A 20,894-nucleotide genomic window follows, 5' to 3' on the forward strand; every position below is an offset into this window, starting at 1 on the left:
AAAAAAATTCATACACGGGCAGCGTCTAGCCTCAGGTTGACATGTGTCATTGTTCACAACACTGTCCTACTGTCCTGCATCGATGCTCCAACAGATTCATAATTTCTTTGAGAGAAAGGTGATGAATGGTGATAAGAGTAGTGCTAAAAGCAGCGCTTTTCATATGTGATGCTTGTTGGCTTGTTCTTCTGGTTCGTGGAACAAATGGCATGTGATACATATCATTTTGAATTTATGCGCTCCTTCTGCACCGGTGTGTGCTCGGCTTAAGTCTTCTCAAAGCATTAACTATTCAAACTCAAAACAATAACTCAGTTAAGCCTCAACAAATGGATAATAACTGAAATTCTTTTATTCTGTTCAAATTCAAAATTGTACGGTGCGAGAGCTACAGGTATACACAGAACTTGAATAATATAAAACCTTAGCAAAGCAAACAAATACGAAATACATACCAGTTGAAATACTACAATTCCATCTATCAAGAATACTCAAAACACAAAGAAACTTGCATTTTAACCCTATCTCTGGGAACAATAATGGGTACAGTAATATCTTCGTTTGACGTTTCAGCAAAGATGAGACTTGGGGTTTTCACATTGTGAACCTGCAAAAAAAAAAGTTATTAATAACAGTTTCCCCCAACATATGTTTGTGCTGCCTCAATCACTAGTTTAAATATTTTAGCACAAAAAGTCTAACTGTTCATAACAAAATAAAGCTTTGTAAATTCAAGTTTGTGAGATTTCTTATACGTCTTAGAAAAAACAACAACTATGGAGTATCAAAAAATAAAGAGGCGGTAAAATAGATGGACCTATTGTGTATTGCTCTGCATATATTTGATTCATGCACACAGTTTTAGCCAAAATCTATTTTGTAAAATATGTGAAAAAAGAGCACATTCGTTTCAGGGTTACTGCTTTCCTAGACAGAGTAAATGGGGTAAGATTGTGTGGGTGAATCAATTTTAGCCCAATGAGCCCGAGTCATTTAGCTTTCAGTTAACTGATATCATTTTTAGAATTTTTTTCTTATCAACAAGGTAGCGTGGAATGCTTACTGGTATCATGATGGTAGTGTGATATATAGGAGGAAAGTTTATGTCTTCATTATCTTTTTAAAAGTGCAACACTTGGGAGACCATCTGAATGGCAATATTTAGCTGCTAAGCTAAAAATAAAAACGATTTCCTTCCACAGAATCGATATGCTTACTATTCTACCTTCATTTGCAAGAAATAACATCAAAAGCCTACATGGAAAAATGTAATGCAGTAAGCAAAGATACACACCTGTTAATGAATGGACAAGAATAGGACAGTGACATTCTCTTCTTAGAAATACTTAGTACGATTGAGAGCTCTCTGTGCCAGCTGGCCGCTCTCATCAGTTATTCTCTCCCAGTCAGTCTGACCCACTACAAATCCAATAGCCCGCTTTCTATCAGCATCTTTCTGCTCTTCAAGATCAGCCCATCGAACCTTGAACAAAAGATATAGACCAGGATGTTGTGTCACAAGTAGGAAATGGACAAGTAAACATCGCTTTAACCTTCACAAGATGATTTTGGTACTATTCAATGGTAAGACATGTTTACTTATGTAATTAAAGACTAACTTTAAAACATTAGGGATATATTCATTTTCTTTTCTTGCTGCAGCACCTCTCTTTGGCAAATCATTTCATAATGACCAAAGAAATGGGCCTGTGGTGCCAATGGCATGCCAATTTACCCTTTTCTTTCCCGGCTCCGACATGCGTGTGGCATAGTCATCTGGCAGCTGAAGGAAGTCCTCAATATCTGCCATGCCTTCCCCCTCACGCTTCCTCTTCCCACCACCCATCAGGCCATCCAACTTGTCTGTATAAAAACCAAAAATGCTGTCCATGTCACTTCTATCTCTCATCCAGATTTCTTTAAGCCTTAGGTTTAGGCAATCCGGAGCGGCTGGCCTAAGCACACACGGTCCTCTTCCTGCACTACTCTCTACAAGTTAACTACATTCATATCTGGATGCAGCTCAGTACGAATGGTCATCGAGCAGATCTATAGTGAGGTTTAATGTCTTACTGGATTGTACCTCAATGGCTGTTAAGGTAGTATATATATCCATCCATTTTCTAAGCTTAGTATTCATGCCGATGACTACTTCGGTAACATTTTACTGCTGATTACAGATAGCCAGGTGGAAACAGAGGCCTGTTTTAACTTTGCTGTTTTACCTAGAAATAAAGTTAGCATATGAAATTTAAACCTTTATATACTCATGTGGGGGGGTTACACAATGATGGGCAAAGTTCAAAACTTGGTCTCGGTTAACATTTGATACTGGCTGTAGTCTATATTTACACTGCGAATGCAAGTTCAGCTTCAAGCTGCTCTAGGTAACGTTGGAGAGGTGAGCATTTAACACCCTCCAAAACACACACTCCCCCATTCACTTCCCTCCTGTAACCCCTCCCTCCAAACGACGTTGATGCATGTGCTTGAGTTTGCCCATAAGTGGCAAAATTCAAATAGTCTTTGATAATCTATGCATTTAAAAAATATATTTTTTCAGCAAATCTCTGTTCACGAAAAAACACTTTTTTGACTAACAGTGCTTGACTGAGGGGTGGGTAGGGGGTGTTGGCTGTCCTATGTTGTGTGTGTGCACACAACATGACTGGTACCGAGTTAGGGGTGCCCCTTAGCAACCACTGATTTTATTCAAGACAAATGTTTTTTGTGAATCTGAGTACAGCCCCAGGGTAAGCCAGAGAGACAAGATTTTTTTTTCTCACAATATATTTACTTGATCGATACCAGTCGGTATATAATGGGAATTTCACCAAATAGGGCAAATTAATGTTAAAAGAAAAAGTTACCTACAGCAGCTTTAATGAATTCCAAGTTCATTTACGTTCTCCAACAAGGGATATTTTACAAAGTGACCCTCTTTAGGTCAAGTCAACTGAAGTTGTAAAAAGAATACTGTGCATCAGGCATATTGAGAAAAAGGCTTGGACAGACAATCGTCAAGTGATTAGAAAGAGTCCATCAACTTAGAAATGGACCATTTCTAATTATGCACATTATCAAGATATGAAAAACTACATGAGATTTGTTTCATATAAAACTGTACACTTATAAATACTGCATTAACATAGTAAGTGTACTGCATCCAGTGGATATAAAGTCTACACACCCCTGTTAAAATGCCAGGCTTTTCCGATGTAAAACAATGAAACCAAGATAAATCACGTCAAATCTTTTCCCACTCTTAATATGATGTTGCAACCTATAAAAATAAAGTGACAAACAATCAAGAAAGAAGAAAGTTCAGCTGTTCCTTTAGGATTTTCCTGATATCTTCTTAGTTGCATTCAGCTGCAAAAGCCATGGTCCACACAGAACTTACAAAGCATGAACGGGATCTCATTGTTGAAAGGTATCGATCAGGAGAGGGGAACAAAAGAATCTCCAAGATATTAGATATACCATGGAACACAGTGAAGACAATTATCAACAAGTGGAGAAAATATGGCACAACAGTGTTGTTACCAAGAATAGGACAACCCTCCAAAACTGATGAGATAACAGGGAGAAAACTGGCCAGGGAGGCTGCTAAGAGGCCTGCAGCAGCATTAAAGGAGCTGCAGTCACATCTGCCAAGTACCGGTTGCTCCCTACATGTGACAACAATCTCTTGTATTCTTCATATGTCTGGGCTATGGAGTGGGGTGGTAAGATGGAAGCCTTTTCACACAAGGAATAAATAAATATCCAAGCCCAGCTAAATTCTGCTGGTCTCCCAAGAACATGTGGAAAATGTGTTATGGTGTGAAGAGACCAAGGTTGAACTTTTTGGCCATAATTCCAAAAGCTATGTTTGGTGCAAAAACAATACAGCACATAACCAAAAGAACACCAGACCAACAGTGAAGCATGGTGGTGGTGGCAGCATCAGGCTTTTTGGGCTGCTTTTCTTCAGCTGGAACTGGGGCTTTACTCAAGATGGAAGGAATCACAAATAGCTTCAAATACTACTTGATTTTGATGCAAAACCTTGAGGCATCTGCCAGAAAGCTGAAGATGAATTTCACCTTTCAGCACGACAACAACCCAAACCATACATCCAAATCGACCAAGGAATGGCTTCACCAAAACAAGATCAATGTTTTGGAAAGGCCCAGACAGAGCCCAGACCTGAATCCAATAGAAAATCTGTCAGGTAACCCGTACAGGGCTGTGCACAGGAGATGCCTCCTCAGTTTAGCAGTTCTAAAATGTTTCTGCAAGGAAGAGTGGAAAAATATAGTCAAGTCAAGATGTGCCAAGCTCATCTGGATCGAATCCCCGTGTTATCTCTGGCTTGGTCGGGTGTCTCTACAGACACAATTGGCCATGTCTGCGGGTGGGAAGCCGGATGTGGGTGTGTGTCCTAGTTGCTGCACTAGCGCCTCCTCGGGTTGGTCGTGGCACCTGTTCGGGGGGGAGGGGGAACTGGGGGGAATAGCGTGATCCTCCCATGTGCTATGTCCCCCTGGCGAAACTCCTCACTGACAGGGAAAACAAGAGGCCGGTGACTCCACATGTATCAGAGGAGGTATGTGGTAGTCTGCAGCCCTCCCCGGATCAGCAGAAGGGGTGGAGCAGCGACTGGGACGGCTCAGAAGAGTAGGGTAATTGGGCGGATACAATTGGGGAGGAAAAAAAAATCCACAAAAAGGTGCCAAGCTGATAAGATTCTTACCCAAAAAGACTGAGTGCTCTAATAAAATGAAAAGGCGCTTCAATCAAGTTTTAGTTCAGGGGCATGCATACATATGCAACCATATTAAGCCCCCCCCCACCCCACCCCACCCTCACCCCAAGGTTTTCGTTTGATTTTCACTTGAATTTTATAGGTTGCAATGTCACGTTAAAGCTGGAAAAAGTTCTGACATGATTTATCTTGGTTTCATTTTTTTACATCACAAAAACCTACCATTTTAACTGGGGTGTGTAGACTTTTTATATCCACTGTAGATATTATACAATACATGATGGTTGTGGGGCAAACACAAGCAAATTGTTTTTGACTGCTGAGCTGGCACTGGCTTTAGCTTGCACCCTGTTCTTAGTGTTTGCATAATGCATAGACCTCATGTCAGGATGGAGAATCAAACCGGTAAATGGAGATCAATAGAACATGTACAAGAACTAAGGTGGAAAAATGGAAACCTTTGAATCCTCTATGATACAAGAAAACACAATCAAACTAAGACGGTAAAGAGAGCCTGCTGATAAAGGGAATACCTACCGAGTTTTGCCTCAGAAGTGTCCATCTCCCATTTGCTTTTTGGAATGTAGCCCTATATTATAGAGAAACACTGCAACAGTTAAACCTCCGAGTAGCAAAGGGACCAGGAGAGGGAGAGAATGTAGGAAGAAGAGAGGGGTTGGTTGAAAAGAGAAAACTGCTTAAAAGGGTTAGAGGTTTGAAGAGCAAAGGTCATCTAGGACAACTGCAGGAATGATACGGCATGAAACATGACAGACATTTCAATTGGACAATGGCATGCAAACATTTTAATGTAATGACATCTTCCTAACTTGTGTGTTAGTTTCAGGCCTCTCATCTACATGCAAAAAAGAGTAAAGCATAGACAAGAGTCTTGGCTCTGCCTTTCAGAACCTGAATTCTGCACCACAATGCTGTGGTATTATGGTCAGGGCTTAAGGACATTAAGGCACAGAGTGCCATAATGCCCAGATGAGGGAAACCCCTTTTGCATTGAGGTCAAATTTAACCCAGTTTAATTAAAACACATGCCAATAAGCCTATATTAGCTAAATAACATACAGTTAGGATTTTTTTTTCCAAACTCCAGTTTGTACATTTATTCATCAAGTAAAATTAAAATGAAGAAATGAACAAACCAACCAACAAGCAAAAAACAAAACAAAAACAAAACAAAAACAACTTTAGAATTCCTGTTGATAAACCAGTTATTAACATCACAAGAGTGAAAGCACTGAACCTATTTTTTGCCGTATTACTACAACTAGAGTTCTGCAAATGTTGACACCAGTAGGTATGAAATCTTAAAAGGTTTTCAGTGACTTTTTTGGTTTTTAGTGGTAGCTTTCCTTTTTTGTTAAAATGTAAAAATAATTCTTTATTCTATAAAATCATTTGGTCAACTGGATCTTCAGTAACACGGCTGCATTAACATGGTCCCCCGTTCTTGCAAATGCAATGCACAATACAACAGTTAGCAACAAAGTTCAGTTACCAAGAGCAGTAACATTAACATCTTCACAATTTACCAAAGAATTTACACAGAACCAATAAAATCCTCTAGCATTTACAAGGAAGTTATTTTGTCTGGGCTGTTATGGCCATTCAATAACATCCATCCATCATTATCCAAGCCGCTTATCCCAATCAGGGTCGCGGGATGCTGGAGCCTATCTCAGCAGTCATTGGGTGGCAGGTGGGGAGACACCCTGGACAGGCCACCAGTCCATCACAGGGCCAACACACACACACACACATTCACACCTAGGGACAATTTAGTACAGCTAATTCACCTGACCTGCATGTCTTTGGACTGTGGGAGGAAACCGGAGCACCCAGAGGAAACCTACACAGACATGGGGAGAATATGCAAACTCCACACAGAGGACGACCTGGGATGACCCCCAAGGTTGGACTACTCTGGGGCTCGAACCCAGGACCTTCTTGCTGTGAGGCGACTGCGCTAACCACTGCGCCACAGTGCAGCCCCATTCAATAACAGTTATAGGGAAATGTATCTGTTCATTTCATTGGATGAATATTTAACTTTTACAAGTTAATACACTTAAATTTTTACCAACTACATGTTTGGACTTTGTGATCACAAATTACAACTCTGTTATACTGGTATTTACATATTTATAGCACATTTTGAAACACATTTAGTTTTTAAGATGTATTTCTGCAACTTGTAGCCAATGTGCTTGGTATGGCAAGAACTCACTCATTTCTTCATTACTGCGTTTTCCAAAGCAATATTGTCGTCATTATCACAATCATTATTATTTTGTGGACTTAATTTATATTCCACGAATCTTGCATAGCTTCATCTGATGACAAGTAGACCTCTTGCTGGCATCCTTCATTGCTGTAAAAGTTCCCATCTGGTGGGAGCTTTCTCAAATGGTGTACTATGACAACACAATCAGTTCACTAAGCACACCAACATAAAGTAGATTATTCCTACACAAAGTGGGGTGCATGGTTGTGATCTGCCACATAATGGTCACAAACAGGAAATGAGGCATTACATTTGTTGGACCAATTTGCAATTAACTAAGCTACATGGGCTAGAACAGCTTGTTGAGAGACAGAGGAAAATGGCAAGAATTAGACAAGTTGAAAGGTGAGCTGAATAACAGGCAAATGAAGCTGCAAAAAGAATGCAGACAATCATAAGAATGTATATGTTGTGATCTCTTGCTTATGATTATAACGATGCATGAACAAGCACTATTAGATATGAGTGTGGAATAAAGTGGCTTCTTGGTGTATTGGAAGGAAATAAAGGACATTTTGCCAGGCATGCTATGATTTAATTGCTTGGATTGTCCGTGAAGAGAAGGCCTTTTTTTTTTGTTTTTTTTTGTTTTGTTACTGCAATGTGGATGCAATCACAATTGAGTAACATGACAATTTTACATTTCTTGACCATTTTTGTCCATGTTAAAAATAGTAGGTGCCTTTAGCCGGATTTGTTTTCACTGTTATTAGAGCAATATGTTTAACCATTAAAAGGTATGGTCTTTGGGTTAAACTTGCAAAAAAGTTGACATTTGCTATATAATAATAATTATTATGTTTACATTTATATAGCGCTTTCCTAGACACCCAAAGCGCTTCACGTTGAAGGGGGTGACTCACTTCAACCACCACCAATGTGTAGCACCCACCTTGGTGATGCACGGCAGCCATTTTGTGTCAGAATGTTCACCACACATCAGCTTGAGGTGGAGAGAAAGGAATCATTCAGCCAGTTACATTGGGGGGGGGGGGGATTAGAGAGAGTCAGGTTGGGAATTTTGCCAGGACACCAGGGAACCCTCTACTCTTTGCGATAAGTGCCATGGGATCTTTAATGACCACAGTGAGTCAGGAACACGGTTTAACGTCTCATCCGAAGGACGCCATCTCCGACAGCACAGTGTCCCTGTCACTGCACTGGGATTTGATATTTGTTGTTTTTATTATGACCAGAGGGAAGCCTGCCCCCTACTGGCCCACCAACACCACTTCTGACAGCAACTCAAGTTTTCCCAGGAGGGCTCCCATCCAAGTACTAGCCAAGCCAATACCTGCTTAGCTTCTGTCATTTGGCAGAGCCAGGGTACATGTTGGTATGGCTGCCGGCATATATGAAATATATGAACTCAGTGGGGTAGTTTAATATAGTGGAAAAGTATTACACAGAACCTAGGTGTTCCCAAAATATTCTCTTGTCCAGGGACAGCAACAAGGAAAGGTTTTGCCTCGGGAATTCTCATTTTTGACTTTGAATGTCTATTCATGCTGTAAGCTATATTAACTGCTGAGACATTGAACCTCATCAACATAAGGTTTCTTATGTACTCTTTTGTTTTTATACTAGAATAACAACTGAACCAAGTGTTATTTTGTCAGGAATTCCATGGACATCCCTTCTGACATTACAAAGACAAGAGAGACACAGAGACTCTCAGTGAAATCTTCAGTAATTATTTACAGTTTACTTGGGACTCAACGGCAGCAGCAAGAGAAAAAAAACAACTTTATAACAAAGCAAAACATAACAAAAACGTTTCAAAGGTTTACTTATTTTTACTGATTATAAAGTTTGTGCAGTACAAATGTAGAGCCTAGAAAGTATGGATTCAAGCTATCAGCACTTTAAAACTGTGAAAAGATGTTATATGATTGTTAGTGTGGACTGTTTAAATTGAAACAAAAGCTCTATTCAGCCACTGAACTCAAATTGCTCCTGGTAGTAGTTTTTTTTTCTTTTTTTTTGGGATCTCTGTTGTGAAATTCTACTCCAGATAGCAAGGGAAACTAGCAAAAGATGGAAAAAAGACAAGCTCCAAAGATGCATTCAACACGTTTTTCTGTCAAGAAATGACACGCTTGCAATATTTTGTCAAGGACAGCACAGATACAAAAACTGTATTGGCAGTCAAATCCCGATTAAAATGAGCTATCACAGAAGATGTCAAATGCTTAAATTGATGCCAAGTTACTTCACAGAAGTCAAAGACAGGGGACTCCAGCACTCATCATATTTTCTCACAGAGGGATTTTAGAGCTCTCTGGTGGTCTTGAGCTCTATTACTGATATTATACTGGACAAAAAGAAAGAAAAAAAAGAAAAAAAGAAGGCCATTTCAGCCAGCTGCGTGTTATACTTCTCAGTTTTAAGTAGAAAAAGATGAATCCTTGACTGTCGTTGCAGTTTATGCCAACTCTTTTTGTAATTTCACAACCATTTTAGATTTTTCCAACATATGGCATTTTCTGCTAAATTTTCATTATTATTGTTTATAGGTTTGCTAAGTCATTTACAATGAGCTTACTTTGGAAACAATCAAAAACTATAATATTGTTGTCTGATTGAAATGAATATTTCTTGTTACAACAGTATGTTTGCCATGTTTTTGGGATAATTTGTGCCCTATTTGTAAAAAAAAAAAAGTCAACTACTTCTGCCTCTATTAAGGTGTTGTACTTGAGATCCAAGGACATAGACAATTCCTGACTATTCACAACATTTCATTCAGAATATAACGTATGCATTAATAATAATGAGGGGGAAAAAAGTGACAGACAATATGCCAAAACAGGGACAGACAGTGTGCCTGGTGGTTACAGATAGTTGGTTTCTATCCTGATCAGCCAGTTGATAAACAGGGATTTATGAATAAGAGCAACGAATGATGGGAGATTTAGACATGTTTCTTGATTGGGTCATGACTGTGTAGGTTTGTACAGCAGTATTTCCAGTGCTGTCGGTCAGGCTTGTTTTTGTGCCTGAACTGAGAATCTTATGTTCTGTGCATTAAATGCCTGAGTGCCTCAAAAATATAAAGACAATGTCCTATATGCACGCAGAGCCAACACAAAGTAATATGTTTGGTATTATACAAACAGCCTGCTAAGATTTGTTCAAAGATGCTGAGTATTCATTAGACGCTGCAGCCTGCAAATAGAGGCAATGAGAACAAGACTGAGAAGTTGAAATTATTTTTCAGCTTTAAAATTCGTGGTCAAATTAGTATTCCATGCACACATTAACACACTGCACCCTCAACAATTGTAACTGAGTACAATTGTACTGCAAAATTAGGTGGACAGATCACCAAATTTAGGACAGGAATTATTAATTCAAAGGTGAATTTTGTTAATCTTTGAGCACAGATGTCCAGGTAGTGTGGCGGTCTATTCTGCTGCCTATCAACACAGGGATTGCCGGTTCGAATCCCCGTGTTACCTCCGGTGGTCAGGTGTCCCTACAGACACAATTGGCAGTGTCTGCGGGTAGGAAACTGAATGTGGGTATGTGTCCTGGTCTCTGCGCTAGCGCCTCCTCTGGTCGGTCAGGGCACCTGTTCAGGGGGGAGGGGGAACTGGGGGGGGGGGGCATATCATGATCCTCCCATGTGCTACGTTCCCCTGGCAAAACTCCTCACTCTCAGGTGAAAAGAAGCAGCTGGTGACTCCACATGTATCAGAGGAGGCATGTGATAGCCTGTAGCCCTCCCGGGATAGGTAGAGGGGGTGGAGCAGTGACCGGGACAGCTCGGAAAAGTGGGATAACTGGTCGGATAAAATTGGGGAGAAAAGGGGGGGGAACCCCCCCCCCAAAAAAAGTAAAATAAAAAGTAATCTTTCAGCATAGATTACTGGTTAGAGGGTAAGGATTAAAATTAAACAGATCACAAATTGCAGATTACATGTGACCCCTGTTGGTCTTTGTACTTTCAAGTACAGAAAGGATGTGATTTCTGATTTCAATTAGACTTTACCTAATCTTTTTTTAAAGTAGAATGGCCCATGAGGAAGGACCTAAAGATACTGCCGCATGTAAGTACTCCAGTGGACATGACATTAGAGCTAAGTAGTCCAAACAGATATTTGAGCTCAGAAGATTCTGTTAAGAATTTGGCATTTCGATAGCTGTTCTGTCATGATTATTACCACAAGTAATTTGTGGTTATAGCCATTACAGTACGTTACCAATTCAAGTCAAAGTAAGGTGAATTTTGATCACCAATTAAATATCACACAGACAAAGTGAGTGCAAAATTTGCCATCTGAAGATGTTTGTTGTACATTCAGTGAACAATAAACATACAGTGCATCTGGAAAGAATTCACACCCCTTCACTTTCCCCACATTTTGTTATGTTACAGCCTTATTCCAAAATGGATTAAATTCCTTTTTTTTTCTCATCAATCTACATACAATACCCCATAATGGCAAAGTGAAAAAGGTTTTGTAGAAATTTTTGCAAATTTATTAAAAATAAAAAACTGAAATATTGCATGTACATACGTATTCACACCCTTTACTCAGTACTTGGTTGAGGCACCCTTGGCAGCGATTACAGCCTCAAGTCTTCTTGGGTATGAAGCTATAAGCTTGGCACACCTATATTTGGGGTATTTCTCCCATTCTTCTCTGCAGATCCTCTCGAGCTCTGTAAGGTTAGATGGGGGGCGTTGCTGCACAGCTGTTTTCAGGTCTTTCTAGAGATGTTCAATGGGGTTCAAGTCTGGGCTCTGGCTGGGCCACTCAAGGACATTCACAGACTTGTCCCGAAGCCACTCCTTCGTTGTCTTGGCTGTGTGCTTAGGGTCATTGTTGTGTTGAAAGGTAAACCTTCGCCCCAGTCTGAGGTCCTGAGCGCTCTGGAGCAGGTTTTCTTCAAGGATCTCTCAGTACTTTGCTCCATTCATCTTTCCCTCGATCCTGACTAGCCTCCCAGTTCCTGCCGCTGAAAAACACTCCCACAGCATGATGCTGCCACCACCATGCTTCACTGTAGGGATGGTATTAGCAAGGTGATGAGAGGTGCCTGGTTTCCTCCAGACGTGACGTTTGGCATTCAGGCCAAAGAGTTCAATCTTGGTTTCATCAGACCAGAGAATCTTGTTTCTCATGGTCTGAGAGTCCTTTTAGGTGCTTCCTGGCAAACTCCAAGCGGGCTGTCATGTGCCTTTTACTGAGCAGAGGCTTCCGTCTGGCCACTCTACAATAAAGGTCTGATTGGTGGAGTGCTGCAGAGATGGTTGTCCTTCTGGAAGGTTCTCCCATCTCCACAGAGGAACGCTGGAGCTCTGTCAGAGTGACCATCGGGTTCTTGGTCACCTCCCTGACCAAGGCCCTTCTCCCCCGATTGCTCAGTTTGGCTGGGCGGGCAGCTCTAGGAAGAGTCCTGGTGGATCCAAACTTCTTCCATTTATGAATGATGGAGACCACTGTGCTCTTCGGGACCTTCAAAGCTGTAGAAATTTTTTTGTACCCTTCCCCAGATCTGTGCCTCGATACAATCCTGTCTCGGAGGTCCACAGACAATCCCTTTGACTTCATGGCTTGGTTTCTGCTCTGACATGCACTGTCAACAGTGGGACCTTATATAGATAGGTGTGTGCCTTTCCAAATCATGTCCAATCAATTGAATTTACTAGAGGTGGACTCCAATCAAGATGTAGAAACATCTCAAGGATGATCAGTGGAAACAGGATGAACCTGAGCTCAATTTTGAGTGTCATACTATAGAGTGTGAATACTTATGTACAAGCAATATTTCAGTTTTTTATTTTTAATACATTTGCAAAAATTTCTACAAAACCCTTTTCACTTTGTCATTATGGGGTATTGTGTGTAGATTGATGAGGAAAAAAAAAGGAATTTAATCCATTTTGGAATAAGGCTGTAACATAACAAAATGTGGGGAAAGTGAAGGGGTGTGAATACTTTCCGGATGCACTGTATGTACAATGGGAACACAAAATGTGAGGTAATGTGGATTATGACAGTTCAGGTAGGTAGCTACCAGAGTTGTTTGTCTGGCATCGGTATCCCATCTTACAATTTATATGATTACAGTGATCACCTTTAAGAAAATCAAACACCTATTGAAACAATCATCTTTACCTGGTTAATCGTGTCTTGTATTTATGTAAATCCAATGTCTGGGTATCTTATGTTTTTTTTTTAGGTCAAGGGTACCAGTTGTGTGTTTTTGTGAATAATCCCTTCGTTTTTTTTTTTTGTTACTTTGGTAACTTTTTCATGGCGAAAACAAATGTCCAGCTAATTACTCCTGTCATATCCTAATATTAAATGGCAATAGTTAAAAAAGTATTAAGCAGAATTTATCACCAATTTGACAAGTGAAGAACCACGAAATGTTTTAATTTTATGGATCCACAGCATGGCTACTGAAAAAATACAACTGGCTTTTCACACTGCAACATCTCAATGGAGCCAATTCAAGTTCGTTTAATGAAAGAAAAAAAATTAGCAAATTCTCAAAAGCATTTTGACTGCAAAGTAGGCAAACTGAGGAAATTCTTTCAAGAGCTTTTTAATGAAAATCATTTATGACTTTTGTTCCAATCCAGAAATATCCTTTTGAAATTTGGCTTTTTTTTCGATGTTGATTCTTTAATCTAGCAAAAAGTTGGTAGAATTAACATCCCAAGCATTCATACTTGACTATCGTGATTGTGATGTGTCGTAAAAACGCATCACCTCAGTGATCTTCATCAGCATCTTGGATATACCTTTTACCATAGTGTATATAGATTCACAGTCAGTGAGGTTATGACATACTCATCAATTCCCACGTTTTAGCTACGACACTCAATTTTTTTGTTTTTCCCTTTCATGCTGTGAAACAAAAAAAAATGTGAGGGTTTGCCACCCTATTAACCCTCTTTGGCTTCTGCTCTTTTGCTCTTTACAGGGAGCGTTGAGTGACGGCTAATTAGAATATTGAGGTTTACTGTGGATGCAGACAGGCTAAAGCTAGCAAAATAGATAATGAGCGGGTGGTCAAACGACCTTAATATGCTCCCTAATTACCGTTGCAGTGGACAGGACAATTTCAATACACACCGATGTATGGTCACAGAGATATTGACAGGTTTTCCATCTCCCCATTTCCATTATTGTTAGACTGCCAGGTATGCTGTAACTCACCACTATGTATCATGTTCCACCGACTGACTGGCCTTCTCGGTCAATGCATCGGCTCAGTCACCAGTGTGGCTGGTTGTTGTTGCCAAACTACTATTTTATGCAAATAATTACACTGTAGTACCATTAATATAACAGATATTCGAAAGATAGTATTTGTCAAATGAGTTAAGAGTCATTCTTACTGAATGTCCCCAGGGCTCAGGCTGAGATGGGTAGGAGAAAACCTTTGAAATATTTAGTCCCTCTGGCTTGAAACAGCCAGAGGAAGTATTAGAAACTGGAAGAACTGGTACACACAGTTCAAACTGAAGGTCAAAACTGACTAAATTTTAATGAGGCAGTCTCACTGCTTTTTCTTTCACTCCTCCCCCTTATTTCTAAGATTATGTATAAAATGTACTAGCTTTTCTCTATTGCTGTTAGTCTGGCCAGGTATCCCTTATAAAAGAGGTCCCTGATTTCAGCAGGTTAAAGTCATGTATATATGAAAAACAACCAAAGAAAAAAAATGTAGAACCAAAAATAATAAATACAAATTAATAATTTGTGTCTTTTGTGAGAATTTCACCTCAATTTGCAGTTGAACCTTACCAAAACAACTATGCTTTTATGAAAAGGTTTAAGTGTTTTTTCAGTGGGAGGCTAGTAATTTGACTACAAAGCACAAAAACCACATCTTCCAGAAAAATCTGAAACATGCCTAGCTTGAGAAAATGGCAGTGACACTGGGAAAGTGCCTTGAATAAATCTTGTGTGGTAGGTATGAGCACAGATCCATGTGAAATGAGTTTGACAGCTAAGTGGCCACGAATGCAAGCTTTTCAAGTCCTACCAGATCACTCTCTTCTTCCTCCTCTCTCTTGGGCTCCTTGGGCTCATCGTCAGGATTAAAGTCTTCCATTTCAACCTACAAACAGGAGCAGCCACTTTAGTTTAAATTCCTTTTTGCATCAGTTCACATTCACAGTAAACCATGTCCACTCATCTATTTTTTTGGATTTTCCCCCTTTTTCTCCCCAATTGTATCCGGCCAACTACCCCACCCTTCCAAGCCGTCCGGATCTCTGCTCCACCCCCTCTGCTGATCAAGGCAGAGTTGCAGACTACCACGTGTTGTCTCCGATACATGTGGCGTTGCCAGCCACTTCTTTTGACCTGACAGTGAGGAGTTTCGCCAGGGGGACGTAGTGCATGGGAGGATCCCGCTGTTCCCCTGAGTTCCCCCGCCCCCCTGAACCAGAGCCCTGATCGACCAGAGGTGCCAGTGCAGCGACCAGGACACATACCCACATCCGGCTTCCCACCCGCAGACACGGTCAGTTGTGTCTGTTAGGGATGCCCAACCAAGCCGGCGCGGTAACACTGGGATTTGAACCCGCGATCCCTGTGTTGGTAGGCAACAGAACAGACCGGTACACTACCCGGACGCCCTCCACTCATCTATCTTATTGGAAGGCTTTGACATTGTGAAAGTGTCAGGTGTTTTTGTTAGAACCTTACCTCTTCAATAGCAGCATCCTGAAGCAGCGACCGGACATCCAAGCGCACCATATGACGTGGTGAGTGCTCCCAGTTACTGGACATCTGAACAAAGATTATTCCACAGAAAACTGTTTGCTGCGTTTATGAGCTGGTATCAAAATGGTGATTGGTTTCTCAATTATATCTGAAATGTGTTTGACATTTCTTAAGATGTGGAACGAAAGGAAAATACAGACCTTTGCGATATCCTTCAATGTGCGCCCATGGACATTTCTTTTTGCACAGGTCTGGTTGTCTGTAGTTATTTCAGCCACATACACCTAGGCGATACATTGTTGTCTTTCACAAATAAAATAAATAAAATAGATGCATACTTAAATTAATAACAAATGCAACTCACCTCGAACCCTTTGGTTTTGGCTGCACTCCAGAACTGGTCGAAATGTTTCACTCTGTCATTAATCGTATCGATAATAATGAAGGGGAAAAAGCCATCATCCAGTGTTTTCTTAAATGTTTTAAGCATGCTGCTCCTGTATGTGTCCTCCATCTCTGGCTCATACTCATACTCAAGAACCTGTAAAATTGGATTTCATTTTATATACTTTTTCATCAAAATATAATTGTACCATCAAAGTTTTCTCCATCAATATTCCCATCACAAACTGAATTATCTAACCATATGCCATAGTGCAATTCTACTCTTACTTTCCATTAACATGAAGCTGAACACACCTTGTTTTTGACCCTTTTCCCAGTGTCTGGATCTTTCTCAATTTTCTCAACCTCCGTCATGAAGTAGTCATCCAAGACAAGAACCCTTGGTGGGGCACCACCACAATCTACTTCCTTGTCCTTAACATAGAAAGTAACATTGTAAATCAATGTTTACATAAAAGAACTTTGTTATAAAAACAGTAATGATAACTGGGATCTTCCAAAAGAAAGGTTTACTATAATTGAAAAGAAGATAGGGTTGTGCATTGCTTTCATTAACATACACACTTTTTATATCAAAGCAATTTCATATAAAATTACTGTCACTATGCCACAAAATAGCTCTTACATGATTTCAAGACTTGATAGACATTTCTCTATTTCACAAATATATTTAGCCCTTGTCAATATAGACATATAGATGTTTCAGCCTTAATGGCCTTTATCAGAACATGGGAGAGAAGAAAATATCTTTTCATAGATATACCAATGTTAACAGGGGGTTGGCTGCAAAAAGCCACATGATCATTAGCACTAACAATCACAGAATATTTCAAGTTTTTTTTATTTCCGGTGAAACAATAAATAGGTAGAATTGCTTAATGATCACTCGTGCATGAATGTTACCACCATGTTTTCTCAGAAAATGAATTATGAATTGTTATTAGAAACATTTTTTTAAACCAGTAAAAAGGTCATTATGTTCGGCCTATGTTAGGCTGAAATATTTGCCTGTCTTTCTTAATGAGGCCTAGATAAATTGGTGAAATAGAGAACTGTCTGTCTTGTCTTGAAAGTGCCACCATTAGTCTTTTTGGGTATTGAAAGTGAGACTGCAGTCTTTGGTTTAGCTCTGCAAACTAAGAACATTAGGAAGGGCCTCTTTAAACACAGATGCACGCACGCACGCACGCACATGCAGACAGATGCACAGAAATACTTTGAGCAATTTCACATTATTGGAAAAAAGCAGCATTCATTTCCTTTGACATTTTACATGTGTTATTTTGATTGTACTCACTCGTATAAGCTTTGCAACGTGGCTCTTTCCACTTCCAGGGAGCCCTCTCATTATGATGACAATCTGTAAACATGAGGTTTTTTTTAACAAATTAAGAATTACATAAAATGAAAACTGACACTGCAGAAACAATGCTGCATGGACTACGTACTCTTTCTGGTCGCGTTGATCTGCCAGGTGGTTTGAGGAGATCGTCTATATTCTTGATTTCTGGTTTCTTCTCCACCCGTGGGGGTGGCTGAGGTGGAGGTGGCAGAGATGATGCAGGACTGGGCCCTCGTTCTTCTGGGTAACTCCTCCTGTCCACTGAATATCATATGCCAGTCAGGTATTTCTTAAATTGTCTGACTATATATCAACCAAACATCTACAGACAGGAGACATATATATATATATATATATATATAAATAAAGGCCAAAAAATCTCCCTCTCACCCTTTTTTGGGTGATGTGTGTCTTCCTTAAGCTTGAGTCCTCTACCAGAGGCCTAAGAGTTTGAAGGTTCTGTGCAGTATCTTAGCTGTTCCTAGGACTGCACTCTTCTGGACAGAGACCTCAGATGTTGTTCCTAGAACCCCTCTCCCAGTTTGGGGGTCACCGCTCCAAGTACTCCTATTACCACTGGGACTACTTCGGATTTCAGCTTCCACAGCCGATATAGTTCTTCCTTCAGCCCTTGGTATTTCTCTAGCTTTCCATGCTCTTTCTTCCTGATGTTAGCATCGCTAGGGATTGGTACATCAATCACTACTGCTGTCTTCTGTTCCTTGTCGACCACAATGTCTGGTTGGTTAGCCAGCACCTGCTTTGTAGAACCCCCAAACTCCCAGGCCTTTTGAAGAGGATCCGAGCTTGAGGAAGACACACACTACCCGAAAAAGGGTGAGAGGGAGATATATACACATGAGCTGGACTTCACCAGGTCCTGACATGATTCATGTTTACTAGCTGAAGACGCTAACAGCACTCCATGAATGCCTGGCGACACAGATGAACCAGCTGCTAACATCAGGGTCTCACCCTGATTGGCTAACATGGGAGAACAATACTGATCATGAAGGATCCCCACAAGGGTACATTACCTTCAAACTACCAGCCAATAACCTGCTTCTCCACAACATGGAAGATCCTGTCAGGTGTCATAGCAGCTAAGCTGAAAGGGCACATAAGTCAATACATGAGAAAAACTCAGAAAGCAATTGGGAAGAACACCAGAGGGTCAAAGCATCAGCTACTTGTTGATAGAGCAGTCACACAAGACTGTAAGACCAGACAGACCAACTTGAGCACAGTCTGGATTGACTACAAGACAACCTACGATTCATTGCCCCAATACATGGTTAATAGAGTGCTTGGTACTATACAAAGCCAATAGGACACTAATAGCCTTCATCAAGAACTCAATGCAGCAGTGGAAAATGACAATCACACAGCTAACCATCAAATGTGGCATACAGCAAGGTGATGCACTATCTCCGCTGCTGTTCTGCATAGGCCTCAACCCCTCAGTCAGATCATCACAAAGAGTTGATATGAATACAGGTTCAGAAGTGTACTTCTATACATGTATGATATCAAGCTATATAGCTAGGAATGAGTGAGATATTGACTTGCTGATCCACCTCAACAGGACCTACAGCGACGCTATCGGGATGTCATTCGGACTGGACAAATGCGGTCGAATGGTGGCAAAAAGACGAAAGTTGGTGAGGACTGAAGGGGTTGATTTACCAGATAGCGGGATAAAAGACACACAGGACAGTTACAAGTACCAGGGTATTCCACCGGCAAATGAAAATCCTGAAGAGGGAGTAAAGAGGTCAGCTACAGTCAAATACTTCCAGAGAGTGAACCAGCTCAGTGGGAAGAATAACATGCAAGCCATCAACCAGTCATCAGATACCGAGCTGGAATAATAAGCTGACCAAAGGATGAAGTAAAGGTCACAGATATAAGGAGGATGTAAAGGCCACAGATGTAAAGACACAGAATCTCTTCACAATGCACGGAGAGTTCCACCCGAAGTCTAGAAGCCTGAGACTATATGATAAGCAAAAAGATGGGGGCCGAGGGTTAGTGAGTGCCAGAGCCACTATCCAGGATGAAACAAGGAACATCCACGAGTACATCAGAAAGAGAAATCCTACCAGGGGCTAGAAAAAAGGCTGGACTGAAGCACAGCACAGAGGCTCTGATTATAGCAGCACAAGAACAGGCACTCAGCACCAGATCGGTTGAGGCAAGTGTCTACCACACCAGACAAGACCGAAGATGCAGGCTGTGCAAAGACGCCCCTGAGACAATCCAGCACTTAGTAGCAGGGTGTAAAATGCTACCTGGGAAAGCATACAATGAAAGGCATAGCCAAGTGACTGGGATAGTGTACAGGAACATCTGTACTGAATAAAGACTGGAAGTCCCCAAGTCCCCAAGTCCAAATGGGAGACACTGCCAAACGTGGTTGAGAATGGCAGAGCTAATATCCTGCTGGACTTCAAGTTCATGACTGAGAAGCAGGTGCTAGCTAACCAACCAGAGTTTCTGGTGGTTGACAGGGAACAGAAGACAGTAGCAGTGATTGATGCGGCAATCCGAGTGACAGCAACATCAGGAAGGAAAAGCATGAGATGCTAGAGAAATACCGAAGACTGAAGGAAGAACTAAACTGAATGTGAAAGGTGAAATCCACAGTCATTGGCGGTCACTCAGGGTTGAGTATGATTGTCCTCCCTCTGAGTCCTCAAGTGAGTGTAGAGGCCAATCCTGTAGCTGCTTAATAGAAGAACATCTGCCCGTGACAGCTTTTTACGTGGCGTGGCTGATGTGCCTGTAGCTACCACATGGTCCTTGGCAGGGGGTGGGCCAGGGTCCAATGGCATGGAGAACCAAGATGATTGGGGACTACCCTCTGTTGCAATCTTCATCCACCTTCACTGCCGTTGTGACCTGGAGACATCTTCCGCCAGTTCTGCCATTGAGGTCTTTGTTGGATTACACTTCGTCTGGAATCTCCACCTTGACCAATCTGCCTTGGGTGACCTTAATGGGAGCCAAGCTCTGGGTGGCATAGCTCTTGGGATTATTGATACACACAAGCTTCTCCACCACGGTAGGGTGGTGATCCATGAGATACTTCCCCTGGATTGACAACCAGAAGTGGTATAGGATGGATAGCAGTATAGGAAGTATAGGAGAAGAAATCCACATTAGTCCCAGTGGCAATAGGAGCACTAGGGACTGTGACCCCCAAACTGGGAGAGTGGCTCCAGCAGATTCCAGGAACAACATCTGAGGTCTCTGTCCAGAATAGTGCAGTCCTAGAAACAGCTGAGATACTGTGCAGAACCCTCAAACTCCCAGGTCTCTAGTGGAGGACCAGTGCTGCTTGAGGAAGACACACACCACCAAAAGAGTGAGAGGGAGATTTATATGTATGTATTTGTGTGT

At 41.1% G+C, this 20,894-nt stretch overlaps 1 protein-coding gene across 3 annotated transcripts in view; it reads right to left on the reverse strand.

The window, feature by feature from the left end:
* Positions 1–336: 336 nt before the first annotated feature.
* The window catches only part of ylpm1 (YLP motif containing 1), a 64,076-nt gene continuing 43,518 nt past the window's right edge, over positions 337–20,894 (reverse strand). Inside the window, exons 11-21 of one of the 3 annotated variants that reach the window (XM_056294383.1) lie at positions 17,599–17,753; positions 17,448–17,510; positions 16,445–16,564; positions 16,110–16,286; positions 15,946–16,029; positions 15,728–15,811; positions 15,060–15,134; positions 5,288–5,339; positions 1,736–1,863; positions 1,295–1,483; positions 337–607 (exon numbers count right to left, since the gene is read on the reverse strand). In XM_056294383.1, coding sequence (XP_056150358.1) covers positions 1,337–1,483; positions 1,736–1,863; positions 5,288–5,339; positions 15,060–15,134; positions 15,728–15,811; positions 15,946–16,029; positions 16,110–16,286; positions 16,445–16,564; positions 17,448–17,510; positions 17,599–17,753 — 1,085 coding nt within the window. In that variant the 3' untranslated portion in view covers positions 337–607; positions 1,295–1,336. Of the gene's footprint in view, positions 608–1,294; positions 1,484–1,735; positions 1,864–5,287; positions 5,340–15,059; positions 15,135–15,727; positions 15,812–15,945; positions 16,030–16,109; positions 16,287–16,444; positions 16,565–17,447; positions 17,511–17,598; positions 17,754–18,567; positions 18,601–20,894 lie in introns of those variants that run through there. The other 2 variants (XR_008811405.1, XM_056294385.1) reach the window with 2 other exon arrangements.

The sequence above is a fragment of the Lampris incognitus genome, chromosome 15 (assembly GCF_029633865.1).
Source record: "Lampris incognitus isolate fLamInc1 chromosome 15, fLamInc1.hap2, whole genome shotgun sequence".
In the NCBI taxonomy this organism is placed as follows: domain Eukaryota; kingdom Metazoa; phylum Chordata; class Actinopteri; order Lampriformes; family Lampridae; genus Lampris; species Lampris incognitus.